This window comes from Alligator mississippiensis, chromosome 12 (genome assembly GCF_030867095.1).
Source record: "Alligator mississippiensis isolate rAllMis1 chromosome 12, rAllMis1, whole genome shotgun sequence".
NCBI lineage: Eukaryota > Metazoa > Chordata > Crocodylia > Alligatoridae > Alligator > Alligator mississippiensis.
Window position 1 is genome coordinate 35,084,131 of NC_081835.1, and position 26,392 is coordinate 35,110,522.

Here is a 26,392-nt window from a genome sequence, read left to right on the forward strand (position 1 = left end):
CAATAGCTATAATAGTGTAAGTGTCAACAATTTAAATGGGTAGTCTAGGTCCCATTTATCACATTTACTAAGGTCAGGGCTGTCCAGCTGGGAGCCTATGGGCTGCATCTGGCCTGAGGAGGTTAATATGTGGCCATCAGATTCCCACCCAGTTACCACTGCTCCCTTTGCTCTGGCTGCTGTGTGTAGCAGAGCACCTTTGGTGCCTGCCACTTTAAGGGCGCAGAGCTAGCAACAGAACAGCCTGCAGGTGACAGCACTCCCCAATCAGGAGTCACATGGCCAGCAGGGGATTGCCTGATTGGGGAAGAGAACTCAGCTGCTGGCAATAAGAGCAGGCCTGAGCAGGAGAGCCAGTAGTTTGCTGGCTGCAGGTATAGAAAGAACATTGCCTAGCTGGAGCTGCTGCTCATAACATCTTGGAGGTAAGGGCAGGAGGCTCCTGGTCTTGTGGCATTACCAAAAATTTCACCCTGCTGGGGTAAGATGATATTGTGGATCTGCTTGTGGCAGGGTGTTCCCTAGAAAATGATATGCCAATTGCCTCCCCAGTGAATAAGGGGTGTCTTAAAGCCCCATCCCCCTGTATATGGGTAACCCAGGATATGGACAAGCAGTAGGGCTAGGCATGTCTATGGACACCTGAGTCCATGGGGTGTAAAACCCCAGAACCCCAGTACAGGGGTCTGAATCATTGAATCACAGAATAGAAGGACCGGATGGGACCTGTAAGTTTATTGAGTCTGGTCCCCTGCCATGGGCAGGAAGTAATTGGGTTCAAACAAGCTCCATGAGTTGCTTGTCCAGCCTCCTCTTGAACACCTCCAGGGATGGGAACTGCACCACCTCTGCTGGGTGTGTGTTCCAGATTCTAGTTACCCTTATAGAAAAGAAATTTTTCCTTATGTCTAGTCCAAATTTTTCCTCAACTAGCTTGTGCCCATTGGACCTTGTCCTTCCAAAGGGTGCCTTTCTGAGATCTGCTCCCCTAGTGGTCACCCCTGAGATACTTGTAGGCAGCTAGCAAGTCTCCTATCAGTTCTTTTTTTACTCAGACTGAACAAGCCCAGTTCCCACAGTCTCTCCTCATATGACCTGTCCCCCAGGCCCCTGATCATGTGGATTGCCCCTTCTCTGTACTCTTTTGAGCTTATCCATCCATCTTGAAGTGTGGTGCCCAGAACTGGACACAGTAGTCCAGCTGTGGCCTCACCAATGCCAAATAGAGGGGGAGGAGTGCCTCTTTGGGTCTATTGGCAACACATTGGCTGATGCACACCAGAGTTATATTTGCTCTGCTGGTGATTTCATCACACTGATGACTCATATTCATTCTTTGGTCGATTGTCAACCCCAGGTCCCTTTCAGATGTAATGCCAGCCAGTGGACCAGCACTCTGAAGGTTCTTCCTATCCAGATGAAGGATCCGGCACTTACCCCTACTGAGCCTCATCTGATTGCATCTGCCCATAGGACCAACCTGTCAAGGTTATCCTGGATACTTGCCCTGCCCTCAGATGTGCCTGCATTTCCCCACAGCTTGGTGTCATCCACAAACTTAATGATTGCACTCCCCACTCCCTCATCCAGGTCATTGATAAAGATGTTAAAGAATATAGGCCTAAGCACTGATCCCTGGGGGACACCACTGGAGACGGCCCTCCAGGAGGAGGCCACCCCATCAGTTACAACTCACTGGGATCGGCCACTGAGACCGTTGCCAACCCATCTCACTGTAGCCTGGTCTAGGCCAGTACCCTCTAGCTTAACTGAGAGAATCTAATGGGAACCTTGCTGACATCTAGGTAAATGATGTCCACCTCATGCCCCATGTCCAGCTGGTTAGTTACCTGGTCATAAAAGGACACCAGGGTTGTTAGACATGACCTCCCCTCAACAAAGCCATGCTGGTTGTTTCTCAGTGCTCCACCAGTTATGAGCTTGTGGTTGATGGTTTCCCTGATGATTTTTTTTTTTTTCAAAGATTTTTCCCAGGATCAAAGTCAGACTGAGCAGCCTTTAGTTTGCAGGGTCATCTCTCTTCCCTTTCTTAAAGATGGGCACCACGTTTGCCTTCTTCCAGCCATTCAGGACCACTTCTAATTGCATGACTCTTTGAACAGCTTTGCCAGAGGCACCACTATGAGTCAGGCCAATTCTTTCAGGACTCTCGGGTGCAGCCGATCTGGCCCAACCAACTTGAAAACATCCAAATGCTCTAAGAGTACCTTCACCTGTTTATGGACTACTATCATCACTGTATTCTCTAGGTTGCTGGACAGGTGACGAGTTCACACCTGGTTTCAAGAATACTGATGTGAAGTAAGAATTAAGGAGCTCAACCTTTTTGCAGGGATCAACTATAGGCTCAGTAGGGGACTCACAGTGGAGCTTGATTTCTTCTTGCTCCCTGTGTATCTATAGAAGGACTTTTTGTTGTCTTTTACTTCAGTTGTCAGCTTTATCTCCATGCATGCCTTTGCCTTCCTTTCCTCATACCTGCAGAAAACCATTTTTCCATTGCCTGTATGCTTCTTATTTCTTTTTAAGAAGTTCCCTGATGTCCCTGTTGAGCCAGGCAGGTCTCTTAGCTCTTAGCTCCTTTCCTTCCTTTCCCATGTGGGGATAGCCTCTTTTTCAGCAGTGAGAATTACCTCATTAAGGAAATGCCACCATTTCTGAACTCCCAAGTCATCCAGTCACTAGACTCCTGAGTTTACCAAAGTCTGCCTTTCTGAAGTCAAGGACTTCTGTTCTGCTGGTAGAATTCCCACCCTAATGGTGGATGGTGAATCTAATCAACTCATGATCACTATCACCCAGAGTACCTCCAATCTTCAGGTCACCTACCATTTTTTACCTTTTGGTCAGCACCAAGTCCAGAGTGGTTTTATCTCTAGTCAGCCCCTCCACAGGCTGTAACAAGAACAGGTTGTCTAAAGTTGCCAAGAAGTTGGTTGACCTGCTGGAGCTGGCTGAATGGTCTTTCCAATAGATGTCAGGGTAGATGTCCCATGACAATCGAGTCCTTTGTGCTGGATGCATCAGTCAGTTCTCTGTAGAATGCCTGGGCACTCTCCTATTCTTGGTAGGAAGGGCTATAGTAGATTCCCACCATCCGGTCCCTTTCTCCCGAGCCCCCTCATACCTTGACCCAGAGGGTCTCAAGGGACTTCCCTGTGCAATAAAATGTAACCTGCAGGGAAGGGTACTGCTCTTTCACTGAGAGGGCTACCTGTTCACCAGTCTTCCCAACCTGGTCCTTCCTGTAGAGCATATAGCCCTCAATATCCACTGCCCATTCATATGTATTGTCCCACCAAGTATCCGTCAACCTAATAATGTCAAATTCCTCATCAGCCAGAAGGATTGCCAGTTCATAGTGTTTATTGCCCATGCTTCTGGCATTCCCATAAAGACAGCTGAGTTCACCTCTACTCATACGAGTTTTTCTGTCCCTCTGCAAGTGTCTCAGGTCATTGGTGATAATCTGGATGTCCCCTATGTGAGTACCCTCCACTGGGTAATCTTGGCCAGAGGATTTATGCCTAGCAGTGGAATCTGCCCCTGCTCCCCTGGGCTTGTGTAGTTTAAAGCCCAAGTCTGCAATTCTCATGGGGAAGAGCTTCTTCTCTCTGCCCGTGAGGTGGATACTATCTCTTGCATGCAGACTAGTGCCATTGAACTGCATACCAAGGTCGAAGAATCCAAAACCAACTCAGTGACACCACCTCTAAAGACTTTGGTTGACTTCTTCAATGCATTTCCCCCCTCTGACAGCCATGACCTCTAACAGGGAGAACTGAGGAGAAGACCATTTGTGCTCCTAATTCCTTGAGCTTCACCCCCATTGTCTTGTAGTTGTCCATGATTCTCCTGGGGTTGTTTCTTCCTGTGTCATTTGCGTCCACGTGGACAAGGAGCATGGGGTAATGTTCCATAGGGCAGACCAGCTTTGGGATCCTCTCTGTTACATCTCGGATCCTAGCTCCTGGGAGGGAGAAGGTCTCTTGTGCAAGGGGGTCTGGATGACAGATGGCACCTTCTGTTCCTCACAACACGGAGTCTTCCACAACAATCACCCTTTGTTGCTTCTTCAGTGGGGAAGGGGATGGTTCTCTCTTGTTCTTGGTGCAGAGGACACAGATGCCTCATCCAATTATGGTGTCAGGGCTGCATAGTTGTTGTGTAGGGCTATCGGTGGAGCAGCTGACACACATTGTGGCTTTGGACCTGACGTGACCAATTTTCACCCTCCATCATTAAGGGCAACTTGCTGAAGCACACTCATCTGCGTGAACTCTGTGGCATCATTCTCCATGTGCAGGGTCTGACAGGTCCCTGGTGGTTTGCAGTCTGCTCACCTCCTCCTGGAGTTCCCTCATTTGGCCCTCCAGAATGTTCACCAGTAAGCACATCCCACAAGTGTGGGCCCTGTACTCATAGCTCCTTAGGTGTTTTATTGAGTAGAAGACCAGGTGGGTATGATGATTATCCCCACATGGCCCTTTTCAGCAGCTGCTGCTGATGCTGTGGCCTGGCAGACAGGCTCAAGTAGCTGCCTACAGGTGGATTTCCTGGCATCCCAGTTAGAGTCCCCTGGCTTCCCAGTTTCTCAAGCAGCTAGGGGATTCCCTGGGTCCCCAGGTTTCCATGGAAGGGGTGGGGGAGGGCTGATTCCTTGTCACCTTTACCCGAGTTCCAGTACTGGGGAGTGTGGCGGCTGTCCCATGGTGTGGGGGGCTTCAGTTGCTCAGTGGTGCAGCGGTCATGGGGAGTGCCATGCATCTCTGCCCTGGGGCAACTCAGGGCAGAGAACCCACTAGTGGCCCCTCGGTGCACCCTCCCGCACAAACTCCTGTGTTAACTTGTGCACTGGGCTCTGGTCGCATGGGTCCCTGGTACCTGGGCTAAGTAGGGGCCAGGGGAGCATGACCCTCCTCAGGTCCACTCAGCTGTCTCCCACCATTCTCTGTCTACCTGCTGCAGTCCCCCACTTACCTCCTGGCTCCTTGTGGGGGTTTGGGGTCTTGGGGGTCTGCCTGGGGGTCCGCTGAGGGTCTATGGCACTCAGGGACATGACGGACTTCTGCCCATCTGTCTCTTCCTGAGAGCCGGTCCCAACTGTAGAGTGGCCTCAGCAAAGGGGCAGAGGAATCAACTGAAGTTTAGGCTGTGCAGAGTAGGCCTGTAAGGGCAACTTGAAGGGCTGCGTACAGGTCAGCCCCACAAGTTGCTAGATGAGTGAGGGGGCGTGCGTTTGGGTGTCCCAGTGAGAAGGTGGTAGAGCAGCCCCAGTGAGGGGGCAGAGGAGTTAAGACTCCAGTAAGCCCTCAGACATTTTGAGACTGAGTTTTGGGTCAGAGATGAAGAGAGTGTAGAAATAGTGGGTAGTTTGGGCCAGTGGAGCCTAGTATTTTGGATGCTATCTGCGAGGCATAGGACATGGTATAGGGAAGTTTCAGAGCCGTGTATAATGTCCTAGGCATCAGGGCATTAAATGGGCAGCCTCCCACATTCAACATCTAGTTTAGTACAAGTTGTGGCAGGAAAAACAACGCAGACTGCCCTAGACAGATGGGCGGGCTGAAGATGAGACTCACTCCTAAGATGGCTCCCTGTCACACTGTGATGAGGATCCCTGGGGCAGGGTAGTGAGAGGCTTGGTGAGTTTTCTGTCTCTGTAGCAGTGCCAGTGGGATAGCCTGAGCAGGGGGCTCATACTGCTCATGTCAGAGCAATTCCCTCATGGTGGTGGTAGCCAGGGTGCCTGTATGGCAGCAGAAGTAGGGTTCTGAATGTGACCAAGCTTCTCTCTAAGGTGCGAGTGTGCATGGCCACACACAACTGAAAGTGTGGCCACGCACAGCATTTTCAAGGCCATCCCTGCCTTGCCTCACCATGCACAGCATTTTCAAGGCCATCCCTGCCTTGCCTCACCTTGGGGAGCAGCCACTGCCTGCCCCAGTGAGGCTCCACCAGCTCCAGGACACTGCTCCGCTCTCCAACATCACCTCAGGGAGCAAGGAGGCATGTGGAATCAGGGCTGGGGAGCAGAGCACTGTCCTGGAGCCGGTGGAACCTCACTGGGGCAGGCAGCGGCTTCTCCCTGACGTGAGGCAAGGCAGGGATGGAAGCTGGGATGGGGGGCTGGCGCGGGCTCTGCCAGCTCTGGGGAAGTGCCCCACTCCCTGGCCCTTATGTGGGGGAGCGGAGCACTTCCCTGGAGCCGGGGATCCCATGGCATGGCCCTGAAGCTGTGGCCTGTCTGACAGCTCTGAAGTTGGCAAACCCTGACTTAGGGTCATGGTATTTAGTCACCTAAACATGTAGCTAAACACTAAATCAGATTTTTAAAAGCACTGAAGTATTCAACTCCTCTTGAAGTCTAAGAGGCACCTATATTTCCAAAATTCATTCTAATAGATATTGCTTATTAGATACTATTCTGATCCAGCATAATCTCAGTTAACTAAACTATGCCTCATAAATTTGGTTTGAGTCCACTGGTGCTCAACCATTTCAGTCCTATGGGCCAGATGAGTGGAACAGGGTTGGCACCTTTGTTTAGCCCTAAGCACCTGATATAGTATGCAGGGCCATGCTATGGGCTCCTCCAAGGTTCAGAAATTTGGCAGCAGGGGGGCAGCGATTAACAGTGCCACTCCCCTCCCCCCAAATCTTTAGAACTGTGGGGAGCCTGGTGTGTGAGAGTACATGGCTTCACAGGTTGGATCTCACTTTCCGGCTGGAGGTCGAGCACTCCTATTCTAGTCCAGTTCCAGGGGAGTTGAGTTCAGTGGTTAAGATACTATCCTGGGATGCTGGGGTTGAATTCTCTTTTCTGCTCTGCATGACTTTGGGCACGTCACTTAGATCCAAGTCCACAAAGCTATTCCATTTGTGGGTTACCATGGTGTAAATATGAGTTATTAATATATCCCCCTTATTTCTTAGTTGGGGAATTTTGGAAAGACTGTCTTTTTCTGTCAGCATGATCAGATTTACAGGATTCCAAGGTTTCTTTCCATCAGTGTAACATATTGGATTCTGTTCTATCATGAAGTAGCACTGGGGGAATTCCAAATAATAGACTAGGGCCCCACTGTACTGGAGGCTGTAAAAACATGTAGCAAAAAATATTGTCCCTAATGTACTTCCTATTTAAGGCCAAGAAACAGTAGGGCTGTGCGAAGCTTCAGGTGGTGATTCAATTGGAAGGAGATTCGGCCCGATTTTGTGGCTGAATCTCTGAATCCGAATTGAATCGGGGACCAATTTAAAGGTCCAAATCAATTCAAAACTCTCCAAATCTTCAGAAAAGATTTGGAGAGCTTTGATGATTCGGACAGTCCCTGGTGGCTGCAGCAGGGAGCAGCAGCTGACTCCAAGCTGGTAAGAATTAGGGGTGGGGAAGAGGGGGCTGGGAGATGGGACCATGGGGGGACCCCTGCCAGCCCCCCTAACCCCCCACTCCCCCAGCCTCCCCAACCCCCACCCACTCCCCTAGCCCCCCCATTGCTGCTCCCACCTGCCCCAGCTCTGTCCATTAACAAAAAGCCCTGGTGCTCACTGGGTGCTGCTGGGTGGGGGGGCAATCCCTGATGCTCCCCAGTGCCCCACCCTGCATGGGGGGGCTCTGCCGGAGCCCTTGACCCCCCTGCTCCCCTGGCCCCCCCCACAGGTGCCCGGCCCGCATCAACTCTGGCCCTTTAAGAAAAAAAATGAGAAAAGCCCCAGGACTCACTGCTCCCTCAGTGGCCTCAGGGCTTTGGGGGCTCATGCAGAGCTTCCCACATGGCATGGGGCAGCGGGAATGGCCCCCTGCCAGCAGGAGTAGTGAGTCGGGGGGGTTAATTTTTTTTTTTTTAAACGAGCTGGAGCTGGCTCACGTGAGGCACCCATGAGGGGGCTGAGGGAGTGATGGGGGTGAGGGGGGGTCATGCAGAGCCCCTCCATGCAGCATGGGGCAGTGTGGGGCAGTGGGGTTCGCCCCCCCTCCCAGCAGCACCTGATGAACCAGGGCTTTTTTTTTTTTCCAAAGAGCCGGGAGCTGGGGCAGGTAAGGCAGCCATTGCTGGGCTGGGAGAGCAGGTGGGGGTTGGGCCTGCCCTAGCTGATTTGGAGATTCAGCCCAATCGAATCGGGACAGTGATTTGAATCACCGAATCAAATCGCTGTCCCCTGAATCGGCCGAATCCGAAGTGAGTACTAGCCACTTCGCACAGGCCTAATAAACAGATATTAATAGGATTCACAAAATAATGAGAGAAAAGTATTTCATATGCAGTAGTCAGGGTCACGGGTAAGAATAAATACTAGTACTGTAAAGCTGGTGCTGATGTTTTCAATAAGAGCACAATATGGCCCTCCCCTTTTCTAATATACAAAATGGTTACTGTCCTGTAACTAAGGGCATAGGTCTGAAAATTCATAGCCATTAGGGCTGGAGCGCAGCACTGGAGAGCCTATAAGCGTGATGTGGGGTTTTTTCCCCCCGAGGTGGAGTACATTTTTCTGTATTGAATGTCATCAGGTTTTTACCATCCCACTTTCTAAACCTGTCAAGGTCAGCCTGGATCACCAGCCTATCCTCGGGTGTGGACGCTCTGTGCCAAATTTTGGTGTCATCTGTGAACTTGGCCAGTCGGCTTCTGACACCAGTGTCCACATTGTTAATAAAGACATTAAAGAGTATAGGTCCAAGGATGGAGCCTTGGGGGACACCACTGGTCATGGAGTGCCATGATGATTCACTTCCGTCAACTACCACTCACTGAGTCTGAACTCAGAGCTAATTCCCCAGCCATTGGACTGTGATGTAGCCAAGGCCACAGTTTGCGAATTTTTCCATGAGGAGATCGTGGGACACCAGATCAAAGGCTTTTCTCAAGTCCAGATATATGACGTCAATCTCTGCTCCTTTGACCAGGTGATATGCCATCTGGTCACAGAAAGAAATGAGGTTGGTCAGGCAAGACCTACCCGCAAAAAACCCATGCTGGCTGTCCCACAGGATGTTGCCATCAGCCAGCTTGTCAAGAATGATCTCTTTGATAATTTTTTCCAAAATCTTTCCAGGGGTTGAGGTCAAGCTGATTGGCCTGTAGTTCCCTGGATCTACTTTCCTCCCTTTCTTGAAGCTAGGCACCACACTGACCTTCTTCCAATCTTTAGGCACTTCACCAGAGCACCATGAGCTCTCAAATATCCTTGCCAGTGGCCTCAAAAACAAGCCACCTGAATGAATGAGAGGAATGTGAGGTGTAAAGGAAGAAGAGATAGTAGATTGGAGAACGTGGAGAGAAAAAAAAGGAGGAGCAAGCAGAGCTTGATACTAAAGAGGTTAACATTGAAAGAAGTAGATGGAAATAGGATTCTCACTGGAAGTAGGGTTCTCAACAGAGATTTAGAGATAAAAAAGAGTGACAGATAATAGATATGTTACAGGGTAGAACACAGAACAAAAGGGACTAAGGGTCAGGGTGCAATAATGGAAAGAGGCATAAATTGTTCCATTCCCCTTTATTGTGAACACATTTTGCGATTTTACTCTGAAAGAGGGGAGGGGTGTTCTGGGATGTGATGGGAAGATATTACTTGATTGAGAAAAGAAAAAAAAAGGATACCATTTTCTCCTCCATACATGCTGAAACCCTCATAGACCTATCTTCTTGATCTTCACCAAACCGCTATCCAAATGCAGTGGGGTTCTCTGTTTTTTATGCTAAAACATTGCTCACCCTGATGTTACATTCTTTGGGATGACTGCACATGAAGGTAAAATCCCAGGCGCAGTTTTTCTGTGTCTCATAGCAGATTCAATAAATATGCATGGAACTAAACAAGTTTATGGATGTGGCCAAGCCACATTTCTTTTAATCTATCATATTAATTCCCAAGGACAGGGTGAACTCCTGTGGATCATCAATTAGTTTTACTTACAGCAAACAGTAAGCGCATCATATTGGTTATCATAACATACCAGCCAGTTGAAGAACAGTAAATATCATTCTGAGCTGCTTCAGCAAACTGTATTATAAAGTTATACTCTTCAGAAAATATCATATAATCACTAACATGGAAAATTTAATTGAAAGAATAACCCATTTTACCCCAAGATATATTACCCAGCTTTAAGAGAGGCTGAAAAGCAAGCAAAACCCCCAGACTACGTAGTCTTTTATCCTGTATTTTCTCAAGGGCATAACTCCCATTTGTTTTATTGTACATTGCATACAATGAAAACTGCAGAAGCAGACTTTTGAGTTATGCACAGAGACTAATATATCTATTTATTTTAGAAGGTTCCTTGTTGGGGGAAGAGAAAATTGAGACCAAAGGCTAAAATTTATTAAATGGACTCAATATATCAGTTGGATGCCACTCTCCCTTCAGCAGCAAATGGGGCCTCTGAGGGCTCGTGGCAGAGACCCCCCCACTCAGTGCGGGGCAGCAGGAGTCACCCCCCTCTCACCTGGCACATGTATGGCAGCTGCACCATCATGCAGGTACAGTATGACTTGGCAGGGTGCTGCATGCTGTCCCAGAACTGGGGTGGCTCCACATGTCAGCCAAAGCTCCAGTTCATTCCCCAGCTCTTATCACTTCCCCCATCTCTTTCCAGAGGGTGCAGCCCCCAGATCTGTATGTGGGGTTTCAGCAGATTGCTGCTTCTAGCTCAGGAAATAGCCCAGAGTTGCCACCATCCCCAGCTGGCAATGGCAGCCTGCTGTCTTCCCACATCATCTGGGGGCCCACGCCCCCCAGGAAGAGGTGGGGGAACAATCAGAGTTGGGGAAAGATGAGGGAGCTGGGGAATTGAACTAGGAACTGGGAATGTTCAGGGACCTGAACATTCCCCCAGGTCCTGGCTCAATTCCGCAGCTCTCGGTTTGATTCCCCAGCCCCCTGTTCAATTCCACAGCTCCCAATTTGATTCTACAGCCCCCTGTTCAATTCCCCAGCCTCCAGTTCAATTTCTCAGCTCCTGGGTTGATTCCCCATCTCTCGGTTTGATTTCCCAGCTCCCTGTTCAGCCTGCTGAAACCTCACATGCAGATCAGGGGTCAGCCCCTGGGAGGAGCTGGGGAATAATCAGAGAGCTAGGGAATCGGACTGGGAGCTAGATGCCAATAGCAAAGCAGTCCTTTCTCCCTCCTTCTCCTTAGTTTCTGTTTAGCTGCAAGCAAGCCAGCTTTGAAACTCGAAACATTTTGAAACTTTCAAAATGTTTCAAATGCCCTCGTTTTGTTTCAAAGCCTTTCATTTAATTTAATTTCATTTTCTCTACTTCAACCTTAAAATTAGTTGAAACAGCTTCAAAACGAAACACCAGTTGAAATTTTGCACAGCCCTAATGTCCAGGGATTCTCAGGTATTGTAGTAGACTGCACAAAGGCTTTTGTTTATAGTATCTGGTACAGGGTTTTACAGAAGACTGGATAATAACAGATTAAAAGGAAGATACTAGAGAGGAGAATATAATCCTTTAAAACACCTCTAGGAAAAACATAGTGCTTCTGCAGTAATGGTTAAAGCTATTGTAACATGCTAGGAACAGACATTACACACAAACTGATGTAAGTGATTGGAAACTGGTTCAAATCTGTAACACAACAGAAAATCAGTACACATGAACCTCTTTCCAATGGTCAAAACCAGTTTAAGATAAACCTGGATGGATGTAGTATCAGCCTGAACTAATTTAGTTTAAATCAGTTTATTGAACTTCTGTCCCAAATCCCCTCCAGATTCAAGTTAACTCACAGTCCCCCAGCATCACAGATTGCTCTACACCTCTTCTGCAGACCCACCCCCTCAAAAGTTGGGTGGGATAGCCTTGGCCTATCCTGTCTGCTCCAGATAAGCAGGGAGGTGTGCTCTAGCACTCCCCTGCTTCAGGCCTGAGCCACTGCAGGCATAGGTGTGGCTGCATTTCCAGAATCGAAACAAGGTCTGTTCACTTGCTTATCTGTTCAATCTACAAAGTTTAGACTAATCTGTGAAGATTGAATTGATCCAGCCTATGAATTTTTGACAGTCTGTACTTAGCCTAATTGTGCAGGCAATAGTACAAAGCATCATGTACATTTAAGTCAGTGCTTGACTCAACTGTGAAGTTATTTAATGAGCACCTTGTTCATCACTACTACTAAAGGGTAAAAAGGGTAGATATTATTCACTGCTACTAGTTGCATTCTTAATCTCCACTGGTATTTATTGTTTCAAGAAATCAGTTATTCATTGCAATTTATTAAATTATGCTTACTACAAATCTTTATGCATGTGTGGTCAAGACTTTTTCTGTATTTCTAGTCTACGAACATATATTATACCTAAGCTAAAGTGTTCAAATGTACTATTAATGAGATATGAGGTATTTATAAAACAAGAATATGTCTGATAGCAGAGAGATTGGTATGAACTGGGCCTGCTACCCAACTTGGTTTTCCGAACAGTAAAACTAGAAAAAGACATGATGTATTATTATTTTTGAACAATTGCTGATTCTTGCATAAACGATTACCTGTATAGCAAATGTACCCAGTACGATAGTGCAAAATATAGGATTTCTGAAAATGCCATCAAAAACATTCCTCTCGCCATGGATTTTGCGTGCATTGATTTCATTGAAGAGCTGCATCATGACAAAGGTGTTGAAAATAATGGTATAATGCTCCGAAGGAGGAGAGTGGAGCGGTGCATTCCTCCCACTGTCAATCTGAAACATTTGTTCACCTTAATAAAAAGGAACAAAAAAGTTGTTTACTGTTCCAAAACATTCTGTCTTGTATTTTTATGTCCATCTCTCTGCAACAGATAGCTCTTTTGCCCTGAAATGCTTTTTAACAACATTCCTTCCAAAGCTACTATAATAATGGCAGTTCCCAGTTCAGTGAGCAAAAGAACTGCTGAGTTCCCCACTGTGAAGTTTAACAAAGTTGATTTTAGTTAGTGGCTTGAAATATGTGTAGATGTTACACTTCAATTGACCTAACTAGGAATAAGTCCATCTAAGTGCTGAACTATACACACATGTGGGGAGGTTAGATCAGGCTAAAAACAGCCAGACTGACCTAACTTAGTTCACTTACGGAGCTGCACTACATAGACCAGGCTAACTCGTGCCTGATCTAGCCAAATGTTTGGAGTCCAAACCCAGGGCTGGGAAAGCCCAGCTGCTCGTCCCAGGGCTGCACTTTTCCTATGCCTCCACTCTGACTGGGATATTTTTAGCCATTCTACCCCTCCATCCCTCCCATGGACCTGCCAGCCTCCCCATCCTGCCAACCATCCCCCAAAGACCCGTTAGACCTCCCCACAAATCCTGCCTGTGTCTCCCCCAACCCCAAATTACTTAGATTGTGGCCCCAGCACCAATAAACATATGCACAAGCAGGGGTCTGATCTATGATTATGTGGTTTAAAGTAAGCTGCATGATCATAGATCAGGTCCCAGAAATGTGTGCACCAATATACCAGCAAAAATGATTTTTGAGGTGTTTTTCCTCCTACAAGGTAGACACTATCTTAAAGAAAGAAAGTAAAGACTTATGTTTTCATCCAATGGACTTGCTGACCATGTAGTTGCTGTTTTTGTAATAATTAGTAGCAATCATCCTTCACAGTTTCTGAATATTACTGTCTCATACACTATACCTTTTGATAAATATTTAGGATACGAACTGGGGAAAAACAATAGCTAATATAACTATTACCAATTTTAAAATTAGTTGCTTTTGCAATTTTGTTAACCTGCTGTGTAAGCTCATCAAAAGTCATTATACTGTTTATTTAAATGGCAAAGAATAAAACATTGGTTAGGGATAAGAATGACTGTCAGTGTTTTAAAACAAACAAAAAAAAGAGAAAAAGCTCACCATACAGCAAATATGAATGACCAACAAGTTTAGATTCATAGATTCATAGATGTTAGGATCGGAAGGGACCTCAATAGATCATCGAGTCCGACCCCCTGCATAAGCAGGAAAGAGTGCTGGGTTTAGATGACCCCAGCTAGATGCTCATCTAACCTCCTCTTGAAGACCCCCAGGGTAGGGGAGAGCACCACCTCCCTTGGGAGCCCGTTCCAGACCCTGGCCACTCGAACTGTGAAGAAGTTCTTCCTAATGTCCAATCTAAATCTGCTCTCTGCTAGCTTGTGGCCATTATTTCTTGTAACCCCCGGGGGCGCCTTGGTGAATAAAACCTCACCAATTCCCTTCTGTGCCCCTGTGATGAACTTATAGGCAGCCACAAGGTCGCCTCTCAACCTTCTCTTGCGGAGGCTGAAAAGGTCCAGTTTCTCTAGTCTCTTCTTGTAGGGCTTGGACTGCAGGCCCTTAACCATACGCGTGGCCCTTCTCTAGACCCTCTCCAGGTTATCCACATCCCTCTTGAATTGCGGCGCCCAGAATTGCACGCAGTACTCCAACTGCGGTCTGACCAGCGCCCGATAGAGGGGAAGTATCACCTCCTTGGACCTATTTGTCATGCATCTGCTGATGCACGATAAAGTGCCATTGGCTTTTTTGATGGCTTCGTCACACTGCCGACTCATGTTCATCTTGGAGTCCACTAGGACTCCAAGATCCCTTTCCACTTCCGTGCCACCCAGCAGGTCATTCCCTAGGCTGTAGGTGTGCTGGACATTTTTCCTCCCTAGGTGTAGCACTTTGCATTTCTCCTTGTTGAACTGCATTCTGTTGTTTTCTGCCCACTTGTCCAACCTGTCCAGGTCTGCTTGCAGCTGTTCCCTGCCCTCCGGCGTGTCTACATCTCCCCATAGCTTTGTGTCATCTGCAAACTTGGACAGAGTATATTTGACTCCCTCGTCCAAGTCACTGATGAAGACATTAAAGAGTATCGGTCCAAGGACCGAAAAGTTTATATGAGAAGTTATAGAATCATACAATCAAAGGATTCTAGATGTCATCTAGTCCAACCCCCGTGCTTGAAGCAGGTTCATCCCTATCCAAACCATCCTGTACAATCCATAATCTAAACTCTAAATAAGACTACCATCAACCTCTGAGCATTCAAAACAGGCTCTTAGTAGAGGGAGTGGGGGAGGGGGAGGAAGAGTGGAGAGCATTTAAGGCCACATAAATCAATGGGTGACTCAAGACCCTGTGGGTCAAGATACAGGGGAGATGAGGAGAAGAGGACTTGATGGTAGGCAACTACTACAGACTGCCACACCAGGAGGAGCTGGATCTGGAGTTTTCCAGAGAACTGATGGAGGTTGCACGTTCAAGGGACACGGTTGTCATGGGTGACATCAATTACCCTGACATCTGCTAGGAGGAACTCTTGGACAGATCTGACCAGTCACATAGTTTTTTGAACTGCATGGAAAAACTATGGTTCGTACAGGAGGTGAATGGGCCAACCAGGGGGAAGGCTTTGTTGGATTTGGGGACAAAGGGGATGACCTGGTGGGAGATCCGAGGATTGAGTATAATCTGGAAGACAGCAATCATGAGATGATAGAATTCACTATCCATCATAGGGCAAGAAAGCCAGCCATTAGGATAGAGGTGCTTGACTTTGGGAAGGCTGACTTCAATGACCTTAGCAAAATAGTGGGAGAGACCCTATGGGAAGAGGGCCTGGAGGGGAAGGGAGTTCAGGAGGGGTGGTCATTCCTCAAAGAAGTGATCCTCAGATCACAGAAAAGGTCCATTCCTGTGTGCAGAACAGGTGGTAAAGAAGCCAGGAAGCTCTCCTGGCTTACCAGAGGAGTCAGGGAGTGCTTAAAAAAGAAAAAGGAGGCTTATGAACAGTGGAGACAAGGGGTAATCACCAAGCAGGAATACACAAATATAGCCTACATTTGTAGGGAGAGGATAAGGAAGGCAAGGGTGGAGACTGAGATCAGGTTGGTGACCAAAATCAAAGCCAATAAGAAGTCCTTCTTTAGGTATATAGGGAGCATGAGGAAGACCAAGGGAAGTGTGGGGCCCTTGCAGAATGGGACAGGACAGCTGATAACGGTCAGGAGAAAGCTTGCAAATGATACTAAGTTATTGGGAAAAGCAGTCATACTAGATGATATGATATGGATCCAAGCGGACCTGGACAAGCTGGAAAGTTGGGCAGAGCAGAACCAGATGCAGTTCAATAAGGATAAATGCAGAGTGCTTCATCCAGGGAGAAGTAACCAGCGACATCAATATACAATAGGGGGAACATGAGCCACCAGTGCAACGCTGTAGTTAACAGAGATAATAGCATAGTGGGATGCATCAGCTGATTCATCGCCAGCAGGGCTAAGAAAGTGGTACTCCCTCTTTGCTCTGTGCTTGTGAGACCCATCTGGAGTACTATATCCTGTTCTGGGTGCCGCACTTTAAAAAAGACACGGGGAATCTTGAAAGAGTTCAGAGAAGGGCCCAGAGAAGGGCCACAAGAATGATTAAGGGCCTGGAGGACAAACCTTTTGAGGAAAGATTAAGGGATCTGGGACTGTTCAGCCTGGGGAAGAGAAGACTGAGGGGAGACTCGGTGGCCATCTATAAGGGTGAATATCATGAGCTGGGAGAAAAACTGTTCACCAGGTCGTCCTGGGGAGGACAAGGAGCAATGACCATAAACTGTTAGAGGATGGTTTCAGGTTGGATGTAATGAGGTGGTGCAGTCCCCAACCTTGAAAGTCTTCAAAAGGAGACTGGACAGACACCTTGCTGGGATCATTTGATTTTAGCAGTATTCCTGCCCAAAGCAGGGGGGTTGGATTCGATGATCTTTTGAGGTCCCTTCCAGCCCTTAAATTATATGATTCTATGTTCATAGATTATCCAGAAGCATTCTTCCTTCATCTATCCTAGCAATTATTATTATATCAAAGAGAGATTTGGGGATTTGGTTTTGAAATGACACAAATCAGTAATATTCCAGAAGGGCTGGGCAAGGCTTAACATTAAATTCCAGTTTAGGAGCAGGGTAACCATTTGGGTATATATACATACACATTAACCTAAACCCCTGCCAACTCCTGAACCTAATCCTTTTCCTGGTAATCTATAACTTGTATTGAAGGCATGCACCTCATGGGTGCATCTACACATGCACTTTACTGCAGAGTTGACTAATTATCTCTGCTGTAAAGCATCACAATCTACACATGTGCCAGTATTAGGGCACAGTAAACTTATTAACTCTGCCATAGAATAGTACTGTCATGGACAGGACTATCTTACAGTGGAGTACATAACTGCACTGAAATGCATGTGTAGATGGTGACCAGGCAGGTGCCAGACTCCTGGCTCCCACATATTCACACAACTCTGCAGAGTCTGCATCCTTATGCCCCAACCAGCCCCTCTACAGCCTGATGCTGCCACCCAGACACCAGGGCTGACCCCTCATGCCCTATGCCAGCCTGAGCATGTTCTACTCTGGTTCAAAGTGCTGCAGTCCCAGGCGCATGTGTAAATGCTGCACCTGGGAGCAGTTCGCTCTGGCTCAAAGTGCTCTGGAGTTTCTTTGCCTTAATTGCACATGTAGATGCACCCCATGTCAATGAAAAACAAAGCAGAGGTCACAAAATCATCCCAGTGCCCCCCTTTGACCTGCCAGGTAGAACTGTTTTCCTTTATCTCTTTTGATCTCATTGCATGGCTCAAACTCTGGTACTATTGCAGTTGAGCCGATAGGATTAATGCCAGTGTTATGCACTATTTCCTCACATATCACACACCTGTTCCCCCAAAAAATCAGCCATTCAAAATGAGGGTATGTGTATAAAGCAAGGAAACTGATTTCCTTGATTGAATGAGGATGCTGGAATGGCTGCCAAGGGCTATGCATTCTTTCCACATAGGAGGAGAAGAAAATAACTAGGTGGTGACTGTGACAAGTGTAAACCTTTAGTGGATGAATGGTCAACCTTAACTCATAGTAAGCCTGTGCCGTGACAGTTCATATTTCTTCATTCTGCTTCCCTAAAACAAGGCACATGTCTTATGGCAGGTGCAGTATATCAGAAAATGCAGCTGGGAGGCTCAGTGCATTTTGTGGCATCTAGTTGCAAACAAGGATACTTCAGAATTAAGCAAAAGCAGATTTAAGGGACACTTGAAATGGAAAAATAAAAAACCCTTTATCTTACCTACGAAAAGGAGTGTAAAAATGAGAGTGAGCTGGTAGACAGCATGCCCCAAGATATTCTTCATCATGGTACGTGATATAAGAGGCTTGTTTCTACCATATGGTTTCCTTAGCAGTAGAGACTCTGTAGGAGGTTCAGTGGCCAAAGCAAGAGAGGCAAAGGTGTCCATAATTAGATTGACCCAAAGCATCTGTACAGCTTTCAGTGGAGAGTCCTTGGGAGACAAAAAGTAATGTATTTGATAGAATAATTATGGTGTTGTCAATTCCTTGTTTTCATATATATTGTATTATTGTGTGACTACAAGGGAGAAACTGAGGGAACTGTTTGCATTAAAGCAAAAATATCTAATCAGCTATATATTCAGTCATTTCAGGAAATAATATTTGAAACCTCACAAATCTTATTTGGCATGTCCTTAACTCTACCTGAATAATTTTTAAACAGTGTTCCCTGGCATGCCAGAAAATGTATTGTTTCTAAATTTTGAGTTAGGTTTGGATGACCAAAAATTATGAACAGTATGGGGGTTTTTTTCTGAACAGAAAATCTAAACTAAAGCACAATAATTAAAAAAAGAAGAAGCATGCTTAAGTGAATCATATCCGAACGAGGTTTAATATCCTCTAGTACACAGTTTATATCATCTGGAATTAACCAAAATCTTGGAACTATAAGAGTTAGATTTGAATACCTTAAAATTTTTTGTTTTTTTAGAATTATATGCATTGAGCATTCAATATGAATATAATGAACCAGCACTTTATTGAAAACATCAAAACAAATTAGGCAAGAAAATATTGATACATCTATTGCATCACAGAATAAGTAATAGAGCGGTAGTGCTCTTTAAAAAAATGTTCAGTGGAACATCAGCATTAATCTAAAATATCAAACGGTTTTGGTAGGCTTATGTATTTATCTTAATTAGATCAGAAACCACTAGATGGAGCTATTGCCTCACTGAAACCAAGAAAGAGATAAGCTGAGGTCACATCACACAAGACTTCAGATCATTAAAAAAAAGGACCTAAGACAGATATCAGGAGAAAAAATTAACTAAGTATATCTGTTAAGATTAAGATCTTTATTAGATATCTATATATCTATTAAATTCTGACTTCACTATTGGTCTCTTCTCAGTAACTCACTGGGAGAGCTGTAATGACATATAACTGAGACTGTTTCTAGAAGCCATATAAAGGAAACAAATGTAGATTATTTTCATGTGACTAATTCTACTTCTTTTGCCTTTGGTCTGAATCTGAAATAGATAGCACTAGTGGGTGTGTCCAGACATGTGTGGATGTTTGGTTCCCCAGAGACAAATAGCGGTGGCACACCTTCAGCTGCTGCTACTTGTCCCCAGGGAACACCCATGCCATGCGCACTTTGGTGCATGGCAAGTTGCCCTGGGTGGAGTAGGGGAGGCTGGGGAAAGCACTGTACTGGCCCAGCAGCCTTACCTGAGGTCCTGGAGGCCTCTCATGGCTGCAACAGTGGCAATTCTGCCACGCAAAGCCTAGCCAGCAGCTGCAACACAGCTCCAGGTGGCTCAGATCCACTTTTCAGCAGCATGTGCTGGCCGAGCGTGCACTACACTGTTTTTTTCCCCCATATATATATATTTTTTTGCCCCTGAATATCCAGGGGTTAAAAAAATCCTGCCAAAAGAAAAAAAAACCTGGCATAGCGCATGTTCAGGCAGTATGCTCTTGCAGCACAGAGAACACTGGACTGTGCAATATATGGAGCTGCAGACATATTTGTGGCACTACATACCGCACAACCACACTCATCTGGACATGCCCAATGAGACTCGTTTTCAGATTCAGAGAGATGCTTTTATTTCTATTAAGGATGAAGCAGCATTCTCAGATATTTTATCATAGAACAAGGATATTTATAGCATGAATATTTGAAGATCACAATATTATTTTGAGCATAAATGCATAGATATGTATATTCTACTAGGAGGCATAAATGAGGCAAAAAACTATGGGAAAAACTCACAGGTCAACACAAATACAAAATAATTTTGAATTTGAATTCTGCACTTCTTTTGAAATAAGTGAGTAATGTAACATAACATTTTTATATCATTTTAAAAATTGAAGGAAATATTCTATTCGATATCATAACAATCTTTGGGGTGTTTTAGTTTCTGCGGTGACTGGAAATTCTGGTCTTGATCTCACTAAAGACACCATGGTATTATCCTCCTGAAAATATAGATACTTCTATATTCAAAATCTATTGTTAAACATTATTTAAAAAAATACATTTGGCTTACTCAGTGGGCACATCTACACATGCATTTCATCTGAGATCAGCTTACTTGCAAGTAAACTACCTGCGAGGAAATGCTCCCAGGCAGGTGTTTACACATTCAGGGACTAGGAAGCAGATTTGCAGCTCTTAGCACCAAACTTCCTGCAACCAGCAGCTTTATTGAAAAGGCAGCCCTGCTTTCTGCATCCTGGCCAGTAACTTCCCTGGCCAGGAGCAGTGTGCACAATGCAGGGGCAACATGCAGGAGCACTCTCCTCACCGCCTCTGCCTCCCTGCACTATGGCTGCTCCAGCCCATGCCCCTGGCAGCAATTACCAGTGCCTGGGGGTCCTTCTGGCCACCGCCCTGGCCCTGCTGCCCTGCTGCCCTGACCTCGGCTGGCCCATGGCTGTCTTGCCTCTCCCAGCTCCCCCAAATGCAGTGAATGCATGCCCAGCCCCACTATGTCATCCCAGGGCTGCCACGCTGCCTGGAAACCATCTAGCTGGCTGGACCCCAACAGAAATGCCACCAACATGGTCCTGGACACCATTGCTGGGACCACCCTTGCCCTCCTCAGTCTCCAGCCCCACCTCTGGGCCCACCGCACCAGCCAGGAATAGTGACTACACATAGTCTAGCAGACCTGGGATGATGAGTAGTGGCTGCAGGAATTCCGCATGAACTGGGTTACCTTCTGGGACCACCTGGAGCAGCTCCATCTGCACCTAGAGCAGCAGGACACCACCATGCAGCCGCCCCTCCCCACAGACACATGGCTGGCTATCACCTTGCTGAAGCTGGCCATTCCAGCCAGTTTCTGATATGTGGACTATCTCTTTGAGGTGGGCAAGGCCACTGCCAGGGAGGCCATCCTGGAAATGTACGGGGCCCTCCAGGACATGATGGGAAACAAGGTGTTCCATGTGCATGACCTCTTCATGGTGGTGGCAGGGTTGCATGCACTCCACCAGTGCATTGGGACCTGGACAGGACCCACATCTCCATCACTTGCCTATCCCATGGCGACCACCCCTACTACAGCTGAGGGGTTTTCATCCATGATGTTCCATGACACTGTGGACCGCTAAGGCACCTTGATGCATGTGAGTGCCAGATAAGCAGGCAGAGCCCATGATGCCTGTGTCTTCTAGAATTCCACCCTGCTGGGCCTGGTGGAGAGTGGGTATTTCACGCCGGGCTGCCAGACCTACAGCTGGTGCCATGGTGGTCCTGCACCTCCTTATTGGGGAACCTTCCCCTCACTCCTCCCCTGGCTACATTGGGCATCTGGACCCCTACCAGGCCCACTTTAACTGTTGCCTGGGCAAGACCCATGTCCTGATGGAGTGCACCGTTGGACATCTGAAGAGACGCTGGGGCACCCTCACAGCAGGGAGATGCTGGGGCACCCTCATGCCAAGGACAACCTCCCCCAGGTCATCACTGCAGCCCGCATGCTGCATAGTATCTATCAGACCTGGCAGGAGCTCTTCTGTGAGACCTGAGCAGAGGAGGCAGAATAGGCAGAGGACATACAATGGGCATAGGCTGCCTAGCATTGGGAGCACCATTTGCAGTATAAGTGACAGCAGTGGACCCCCTGCCAAGGCCCAGGGTGAGCCGAACACCCACCACCAGGAGCCAAGGCACCAAGTTTGAGAGGCCCTGGATGACCATCTCCTCCTGCACTCCCCACTATAGCCCACCTGGACAACTGCCCATGGCCCCCACTCCCAGCACCATGCTCACTGCAGACATGTCTCACAAGAACAACTGTTTTTATTCCCCTCACATCAAACAGACTCTCCTACCTCCCCAGTAGAGCCCCCCATCCCCCACCTCCCCCAATAAACAGAGACCCTCTGCACCCACCCCACCCACCAACAATAAAACACCCTCTTCCCTGTGCAAACTATTTACAAAGTGTGTTGTGTTTTGTCCTGGCGTGGGGGGCCTTGGGGTCAGGGCACCTAGGGGAAAGAGCCCGTGGACAGGCAACCAGAAGCCTGGCCTCTAGATGTTCACCCATGGGTGCAGGCACTGCGGCGAGCCCATTGGGTAGGGTGCTCACCCAGGGACAATGGGAGCTAGTGCCCCACTTGTGTGAGTGGCTCCCCCTCTGGTGGCCAATGTCCAGGGCCAGCATAGCCAGTGTGCAGTCCTGTCCCCACTACAGGCAGCTCTAGCTCTGCACCTGTGTGGAACTGGGTTGAGCAGCGGACCTGGGCCCAATGTGAACAGCTGGATGGTGGGGCACCCAGGGCAGGGGCCAGGCCAAGAGCTCCTGCCTCCCAGAGGTGGTGCAGGACCTCCTCCCAGGATCATGGGGGGCCTGCTACTGGACAGTGGGTGGCTGCCAGGGGGCAGGCAGGGCTAGGGTCAGGGGCCAGGCAGAGGGCACATGAAAGTGACCTCCAGGGCCAGAACAGTGTCCACCACCCAGTGGTCATTTTCTGGGACCTCCACTGTCCAGACCAGGATGGTGTTCTGCTCCCACAGTGCCTCCACCTGCTTGTGCTCCAGGACTAGGGTCTGCTCCCAGAACTCCCTGTCTGTGTGCTCCCGTGCATCCTCACAGTCAATGTTGCACACTTGCCAGGCCCTTGAGTCCTCCAGCCAGTCCTCTGACACTTCCACCAGCTGCTCCAGGAGGACTGTGCAGTTCTGGGTCCACCTCTGGCAGAGCTGGTGCACCCACAGGGCCCCAGCTATGGACAGTGGTGACCCTGAGGCTGCATCCCCACTGTGAACTGTGGCCTCTTCCCCATGTGCAGCTGCAGGACCTGCAGAGCCATGAGAAAGAAGTTATTTGTGTGAGTTTGCAACATTTCTGAGATAAGATGCTCTGTATCAGGGGCCATGCGCTGCCCAGCCTCAGATTGGGAGTCAGGCATGCCAGGTGCCCAGGGACTGATAAATAGTGGGGGGAAAGCCTGGGCCTAGGCAGCCACCAACCAAGTCCCCACCTCCTCCCCATTCACTCCCCTGAGGCTGGCAGGCCACTGGGTGCTGGCCATGGGCATCCTGCCTCCCCTGCCCCCTTCCAGGTGTGGGACAAGGCGGGTTCCTGGCAGCACCTGCTACTATGGGTCCAGACCCCACTCCTTCCCCACTCCTCCTGCAGGGCAACTACTCTCCTGTGCTGTTTCCCAGATCACAGAGCCTGGGCTCAGGGGGAGTGGGGCTCCCCGATGACTAGGACAAGGAGCTGCCTGCACCCCTGCCCAGCCTTTAGGGGGCCTCTCCAAAGCTGGGGCTGCACTCTCCAAAGGTGAAGCTGCACCCTGAGCTTACCCCAGCTGTGTGTGTCACGGGCACTGCACGAGGAACTGTTTGTGCAAGCTGAAGGGTGCCTGACCCACTATGCCCTCCTGATGATGATCACCATGGTGCCCCAGGTACACCTAGCACAAGACCCTGAGCTTTGACAGCATAGGGAACAATCCTGGGCTGCCCCACAACCTCAGCCACCACATGTTAGGCTACCTGTGGCTGCACTACACATCCCTACCCTCCATACCCAAGGAGGACATTGCTGCCAGCATCAATACATGCTGGAGAGGCCTGTGCCCAATTAGCTTTGGGGGCATGGGATGCTCAATAAAGTTTTTGCACTGTCCCCCATCTCACTGTGTGCTGTGGGGAGGGAACTCAGGTCCAGGAGAGTGTGGTCAGATCAGGCAGGGAGGGGGGCAGAGGCAGGTGCTGGGGGCAGGGGCAGGAAGGGCCCTCCCCCAGTGCAGGCCTTACCATGTGGCCAGAGCTGGTGTGGCTGTCAACCTGTCTGGCAGTGACAGCATGCGGCTTCAGGCAGAGTCCTTGGTCAGCAGGGTGCAGCATACAGGTGCTGGGCCAGCTCCCTCCCCCACCCACCCAGGGAGGAGCTGGCACTGGTGGCAGATGGTGGTTCCATGGCCAGCCATACCTCATGGCTATGCTGGGGCTATGGAGCTGGTGAGGCAGGTACTGGCCCAGGATCCCCAAGCTTCTAGTGGAGACTGAAGGCAGAAGGCTCAACAGGATGGGCAGCTCAATGCCCAAGGGGCCTTTCTCCTGTGATGTGTCACCGTGAGTGCCAGGCTGAGGCAAAGGCTCAGGCAGATCACCCATGCTGCTGTACACAGCATGACTGTGGCCTGAGTCACGGGGTGCAAGAATCTCCACCAGTCACCACACAAAGGGCATGGACTTGTGGGCACTCCTGGACCAACAACTGTGGTTAGACATGGTGACCCACTGTGCCCACAAGGCCTTGACCTTTATGCAGCACTGTTATGCCAACTGGTTGTACCCACACTCCTGCATCCAGCCTGACAGCCCTTCATATACTTGGGCATTAGAGCAGTTGCCCTCCACAAACTGGGGATGCAACTCTGCATTGTCCTACAACACCACAAGGTTGCCAGTCTCTTCCTTGGACCAGTTGGGGCCCTGGCTGGTAGGCACAGGTATGGGCATCGAGGGTCTTGTGCTGGCTCTCTGGGCCTCCATTTGGTGTCTCAAATGTAAAGATCCTGAGGCATGAAAACCAGGAAAGTGCCCTAGCTGCCAAGCCATAGGCAAGTCTGGAATAGGGACACTCTCCATCTTTGCTGTTCTGTCACCGTGCAGCAAGGAATGCAAGATTCCAGGGACCAGTGTACCAGAGAGCATAAGCAAACACAGCATAACCCTGTGATGAGGGCACACCCCCAGAAGGGGGATTCTCCCAGATTTATTGTGGAGCTGTTATTACTGTTTAATGAAAAATGTGGACAGCCAAAACAATTATGCCAATTTAAATTGAAGGGGAGGGGTACTTACAACAGTTCAACTGAATACCTATTGCTGTTTTCCCCGTCTGCTTTATCCTGCAGTAAATGGAAGCTAAAACCACAATAATTTATCACCTGCTTCATTCATGGTTCAATTGTTGCAATTTATCTTCACATACTGCAGACAGGCAAAACAGTTAGAATGGGCCAGCCCAAAGACACTCATAAGTGACAAGTTCCCCATCCCCTTTCAAATACTATAATTATTTTGTCTGTCCACCATAAAATGCATAAACCTCAAGGGATGCCTGAACCAGAATCACAAACTCCCCCCCTCCCAAAAGGAATGGGAGTAAATTCTCTCCATCAGCATTCATCTACAAACATGTGATTCAGAAGCATTAGTGAAAAATAAAATATATAATTAACACTACAGAAAAAAATGAAATAGGTCACGACTAGAGTGACCATACATCCTAGTTTGGCTGGGACAGTCCTAGATTTCAAAGACCAGTCCTACCTGGTTGGTCAAAATTAAAACAAGAGTCCCGGAATCACAGGGGCACAAGGCATAGCCTGGCAGAAGGGGGAGGGGAGTGGAGTGGCATGGTGCACCAGGGTGCTCCTGTGCCATGGCCTCTGCCACTGACTACAGCAGTGCCATTGACTAGGGGAGTGGGAAGAGGGGAACAGTGTCCTGGAAGTTCTGGATGCCCCAGTTTTCCTTATGATCACCCTAGTCATAACTCCCTACAGTGGATTTGGCTTGGACAATACCATGATTTTTGCCGTTACAAAACATGCCATGGGTTCTTCTAATGAATGCCAATGGGTTCTTCTAATGCATGCCAATGGTTAGACACGCTAGTCTGCATTATTTGAAAATAATTCAAGACCAGCATTTCCCTATGTCTTTTTAAGTCACCGGGTCAGTACTCACTGGAAAAAATGCTGCATGTATGGTATCAATATATGCAACACCTGAATGTTCCTGTGAAGCCTCATTTCATTAGTAACAGTAGCTAATATGTTGCAACTGTACCCAGGAAACTGGAGCCCCTGGACTTCACTGGAACTCCACAGCTATAGAAGTGTGCCAATGCAGATGCCATTGCAGGATCATGCCTGTATATAAACTTATGGGATCTAATAAACTGAAGGCCAGAACACTGCACATTAAGATGCTAGATGATTAGAAAACAAAAAATTATATCTGGTTTGTGCCTTCTTTGAGCAGGAATACTCAAAA

The 26,392-nt window shown here is 48.1% G+C and overlaps 1 protein-coding gene across 6 annotated transcripts in view; it reads right to left on the reverse strand.

The window, feature by feature from the left end:
• ATP2B2 (ATPase plasma membrane Ca2+ transporting 2) overlaps window positions 1-26,392 on the reverse strand; it is a 1,183,685-nt gene that overhangs the window by 46,541 nt on the left and 1,110,752 nt on the right. For all 6 annotated transcript variants that reach the window (XM_059716030.1, XM_059716027.1, XM_059716026.1 and 3 more), the window contains 2 exons: window positions 18,116-18,329; window positions 12,530-12,741 (listed from right to left, as the gene is read on the reverse strand). In XM_059716030.1, coding sequence (XP_059572013.1) covers window positions 12,530-12,741; window positions 18,116-18,329 — 426 coding nt within the window. The remainder of the gene's footprint in view (window positions 1-12,529; window positions 12,742-18,115; window positions 18,330-26,392) is intronic.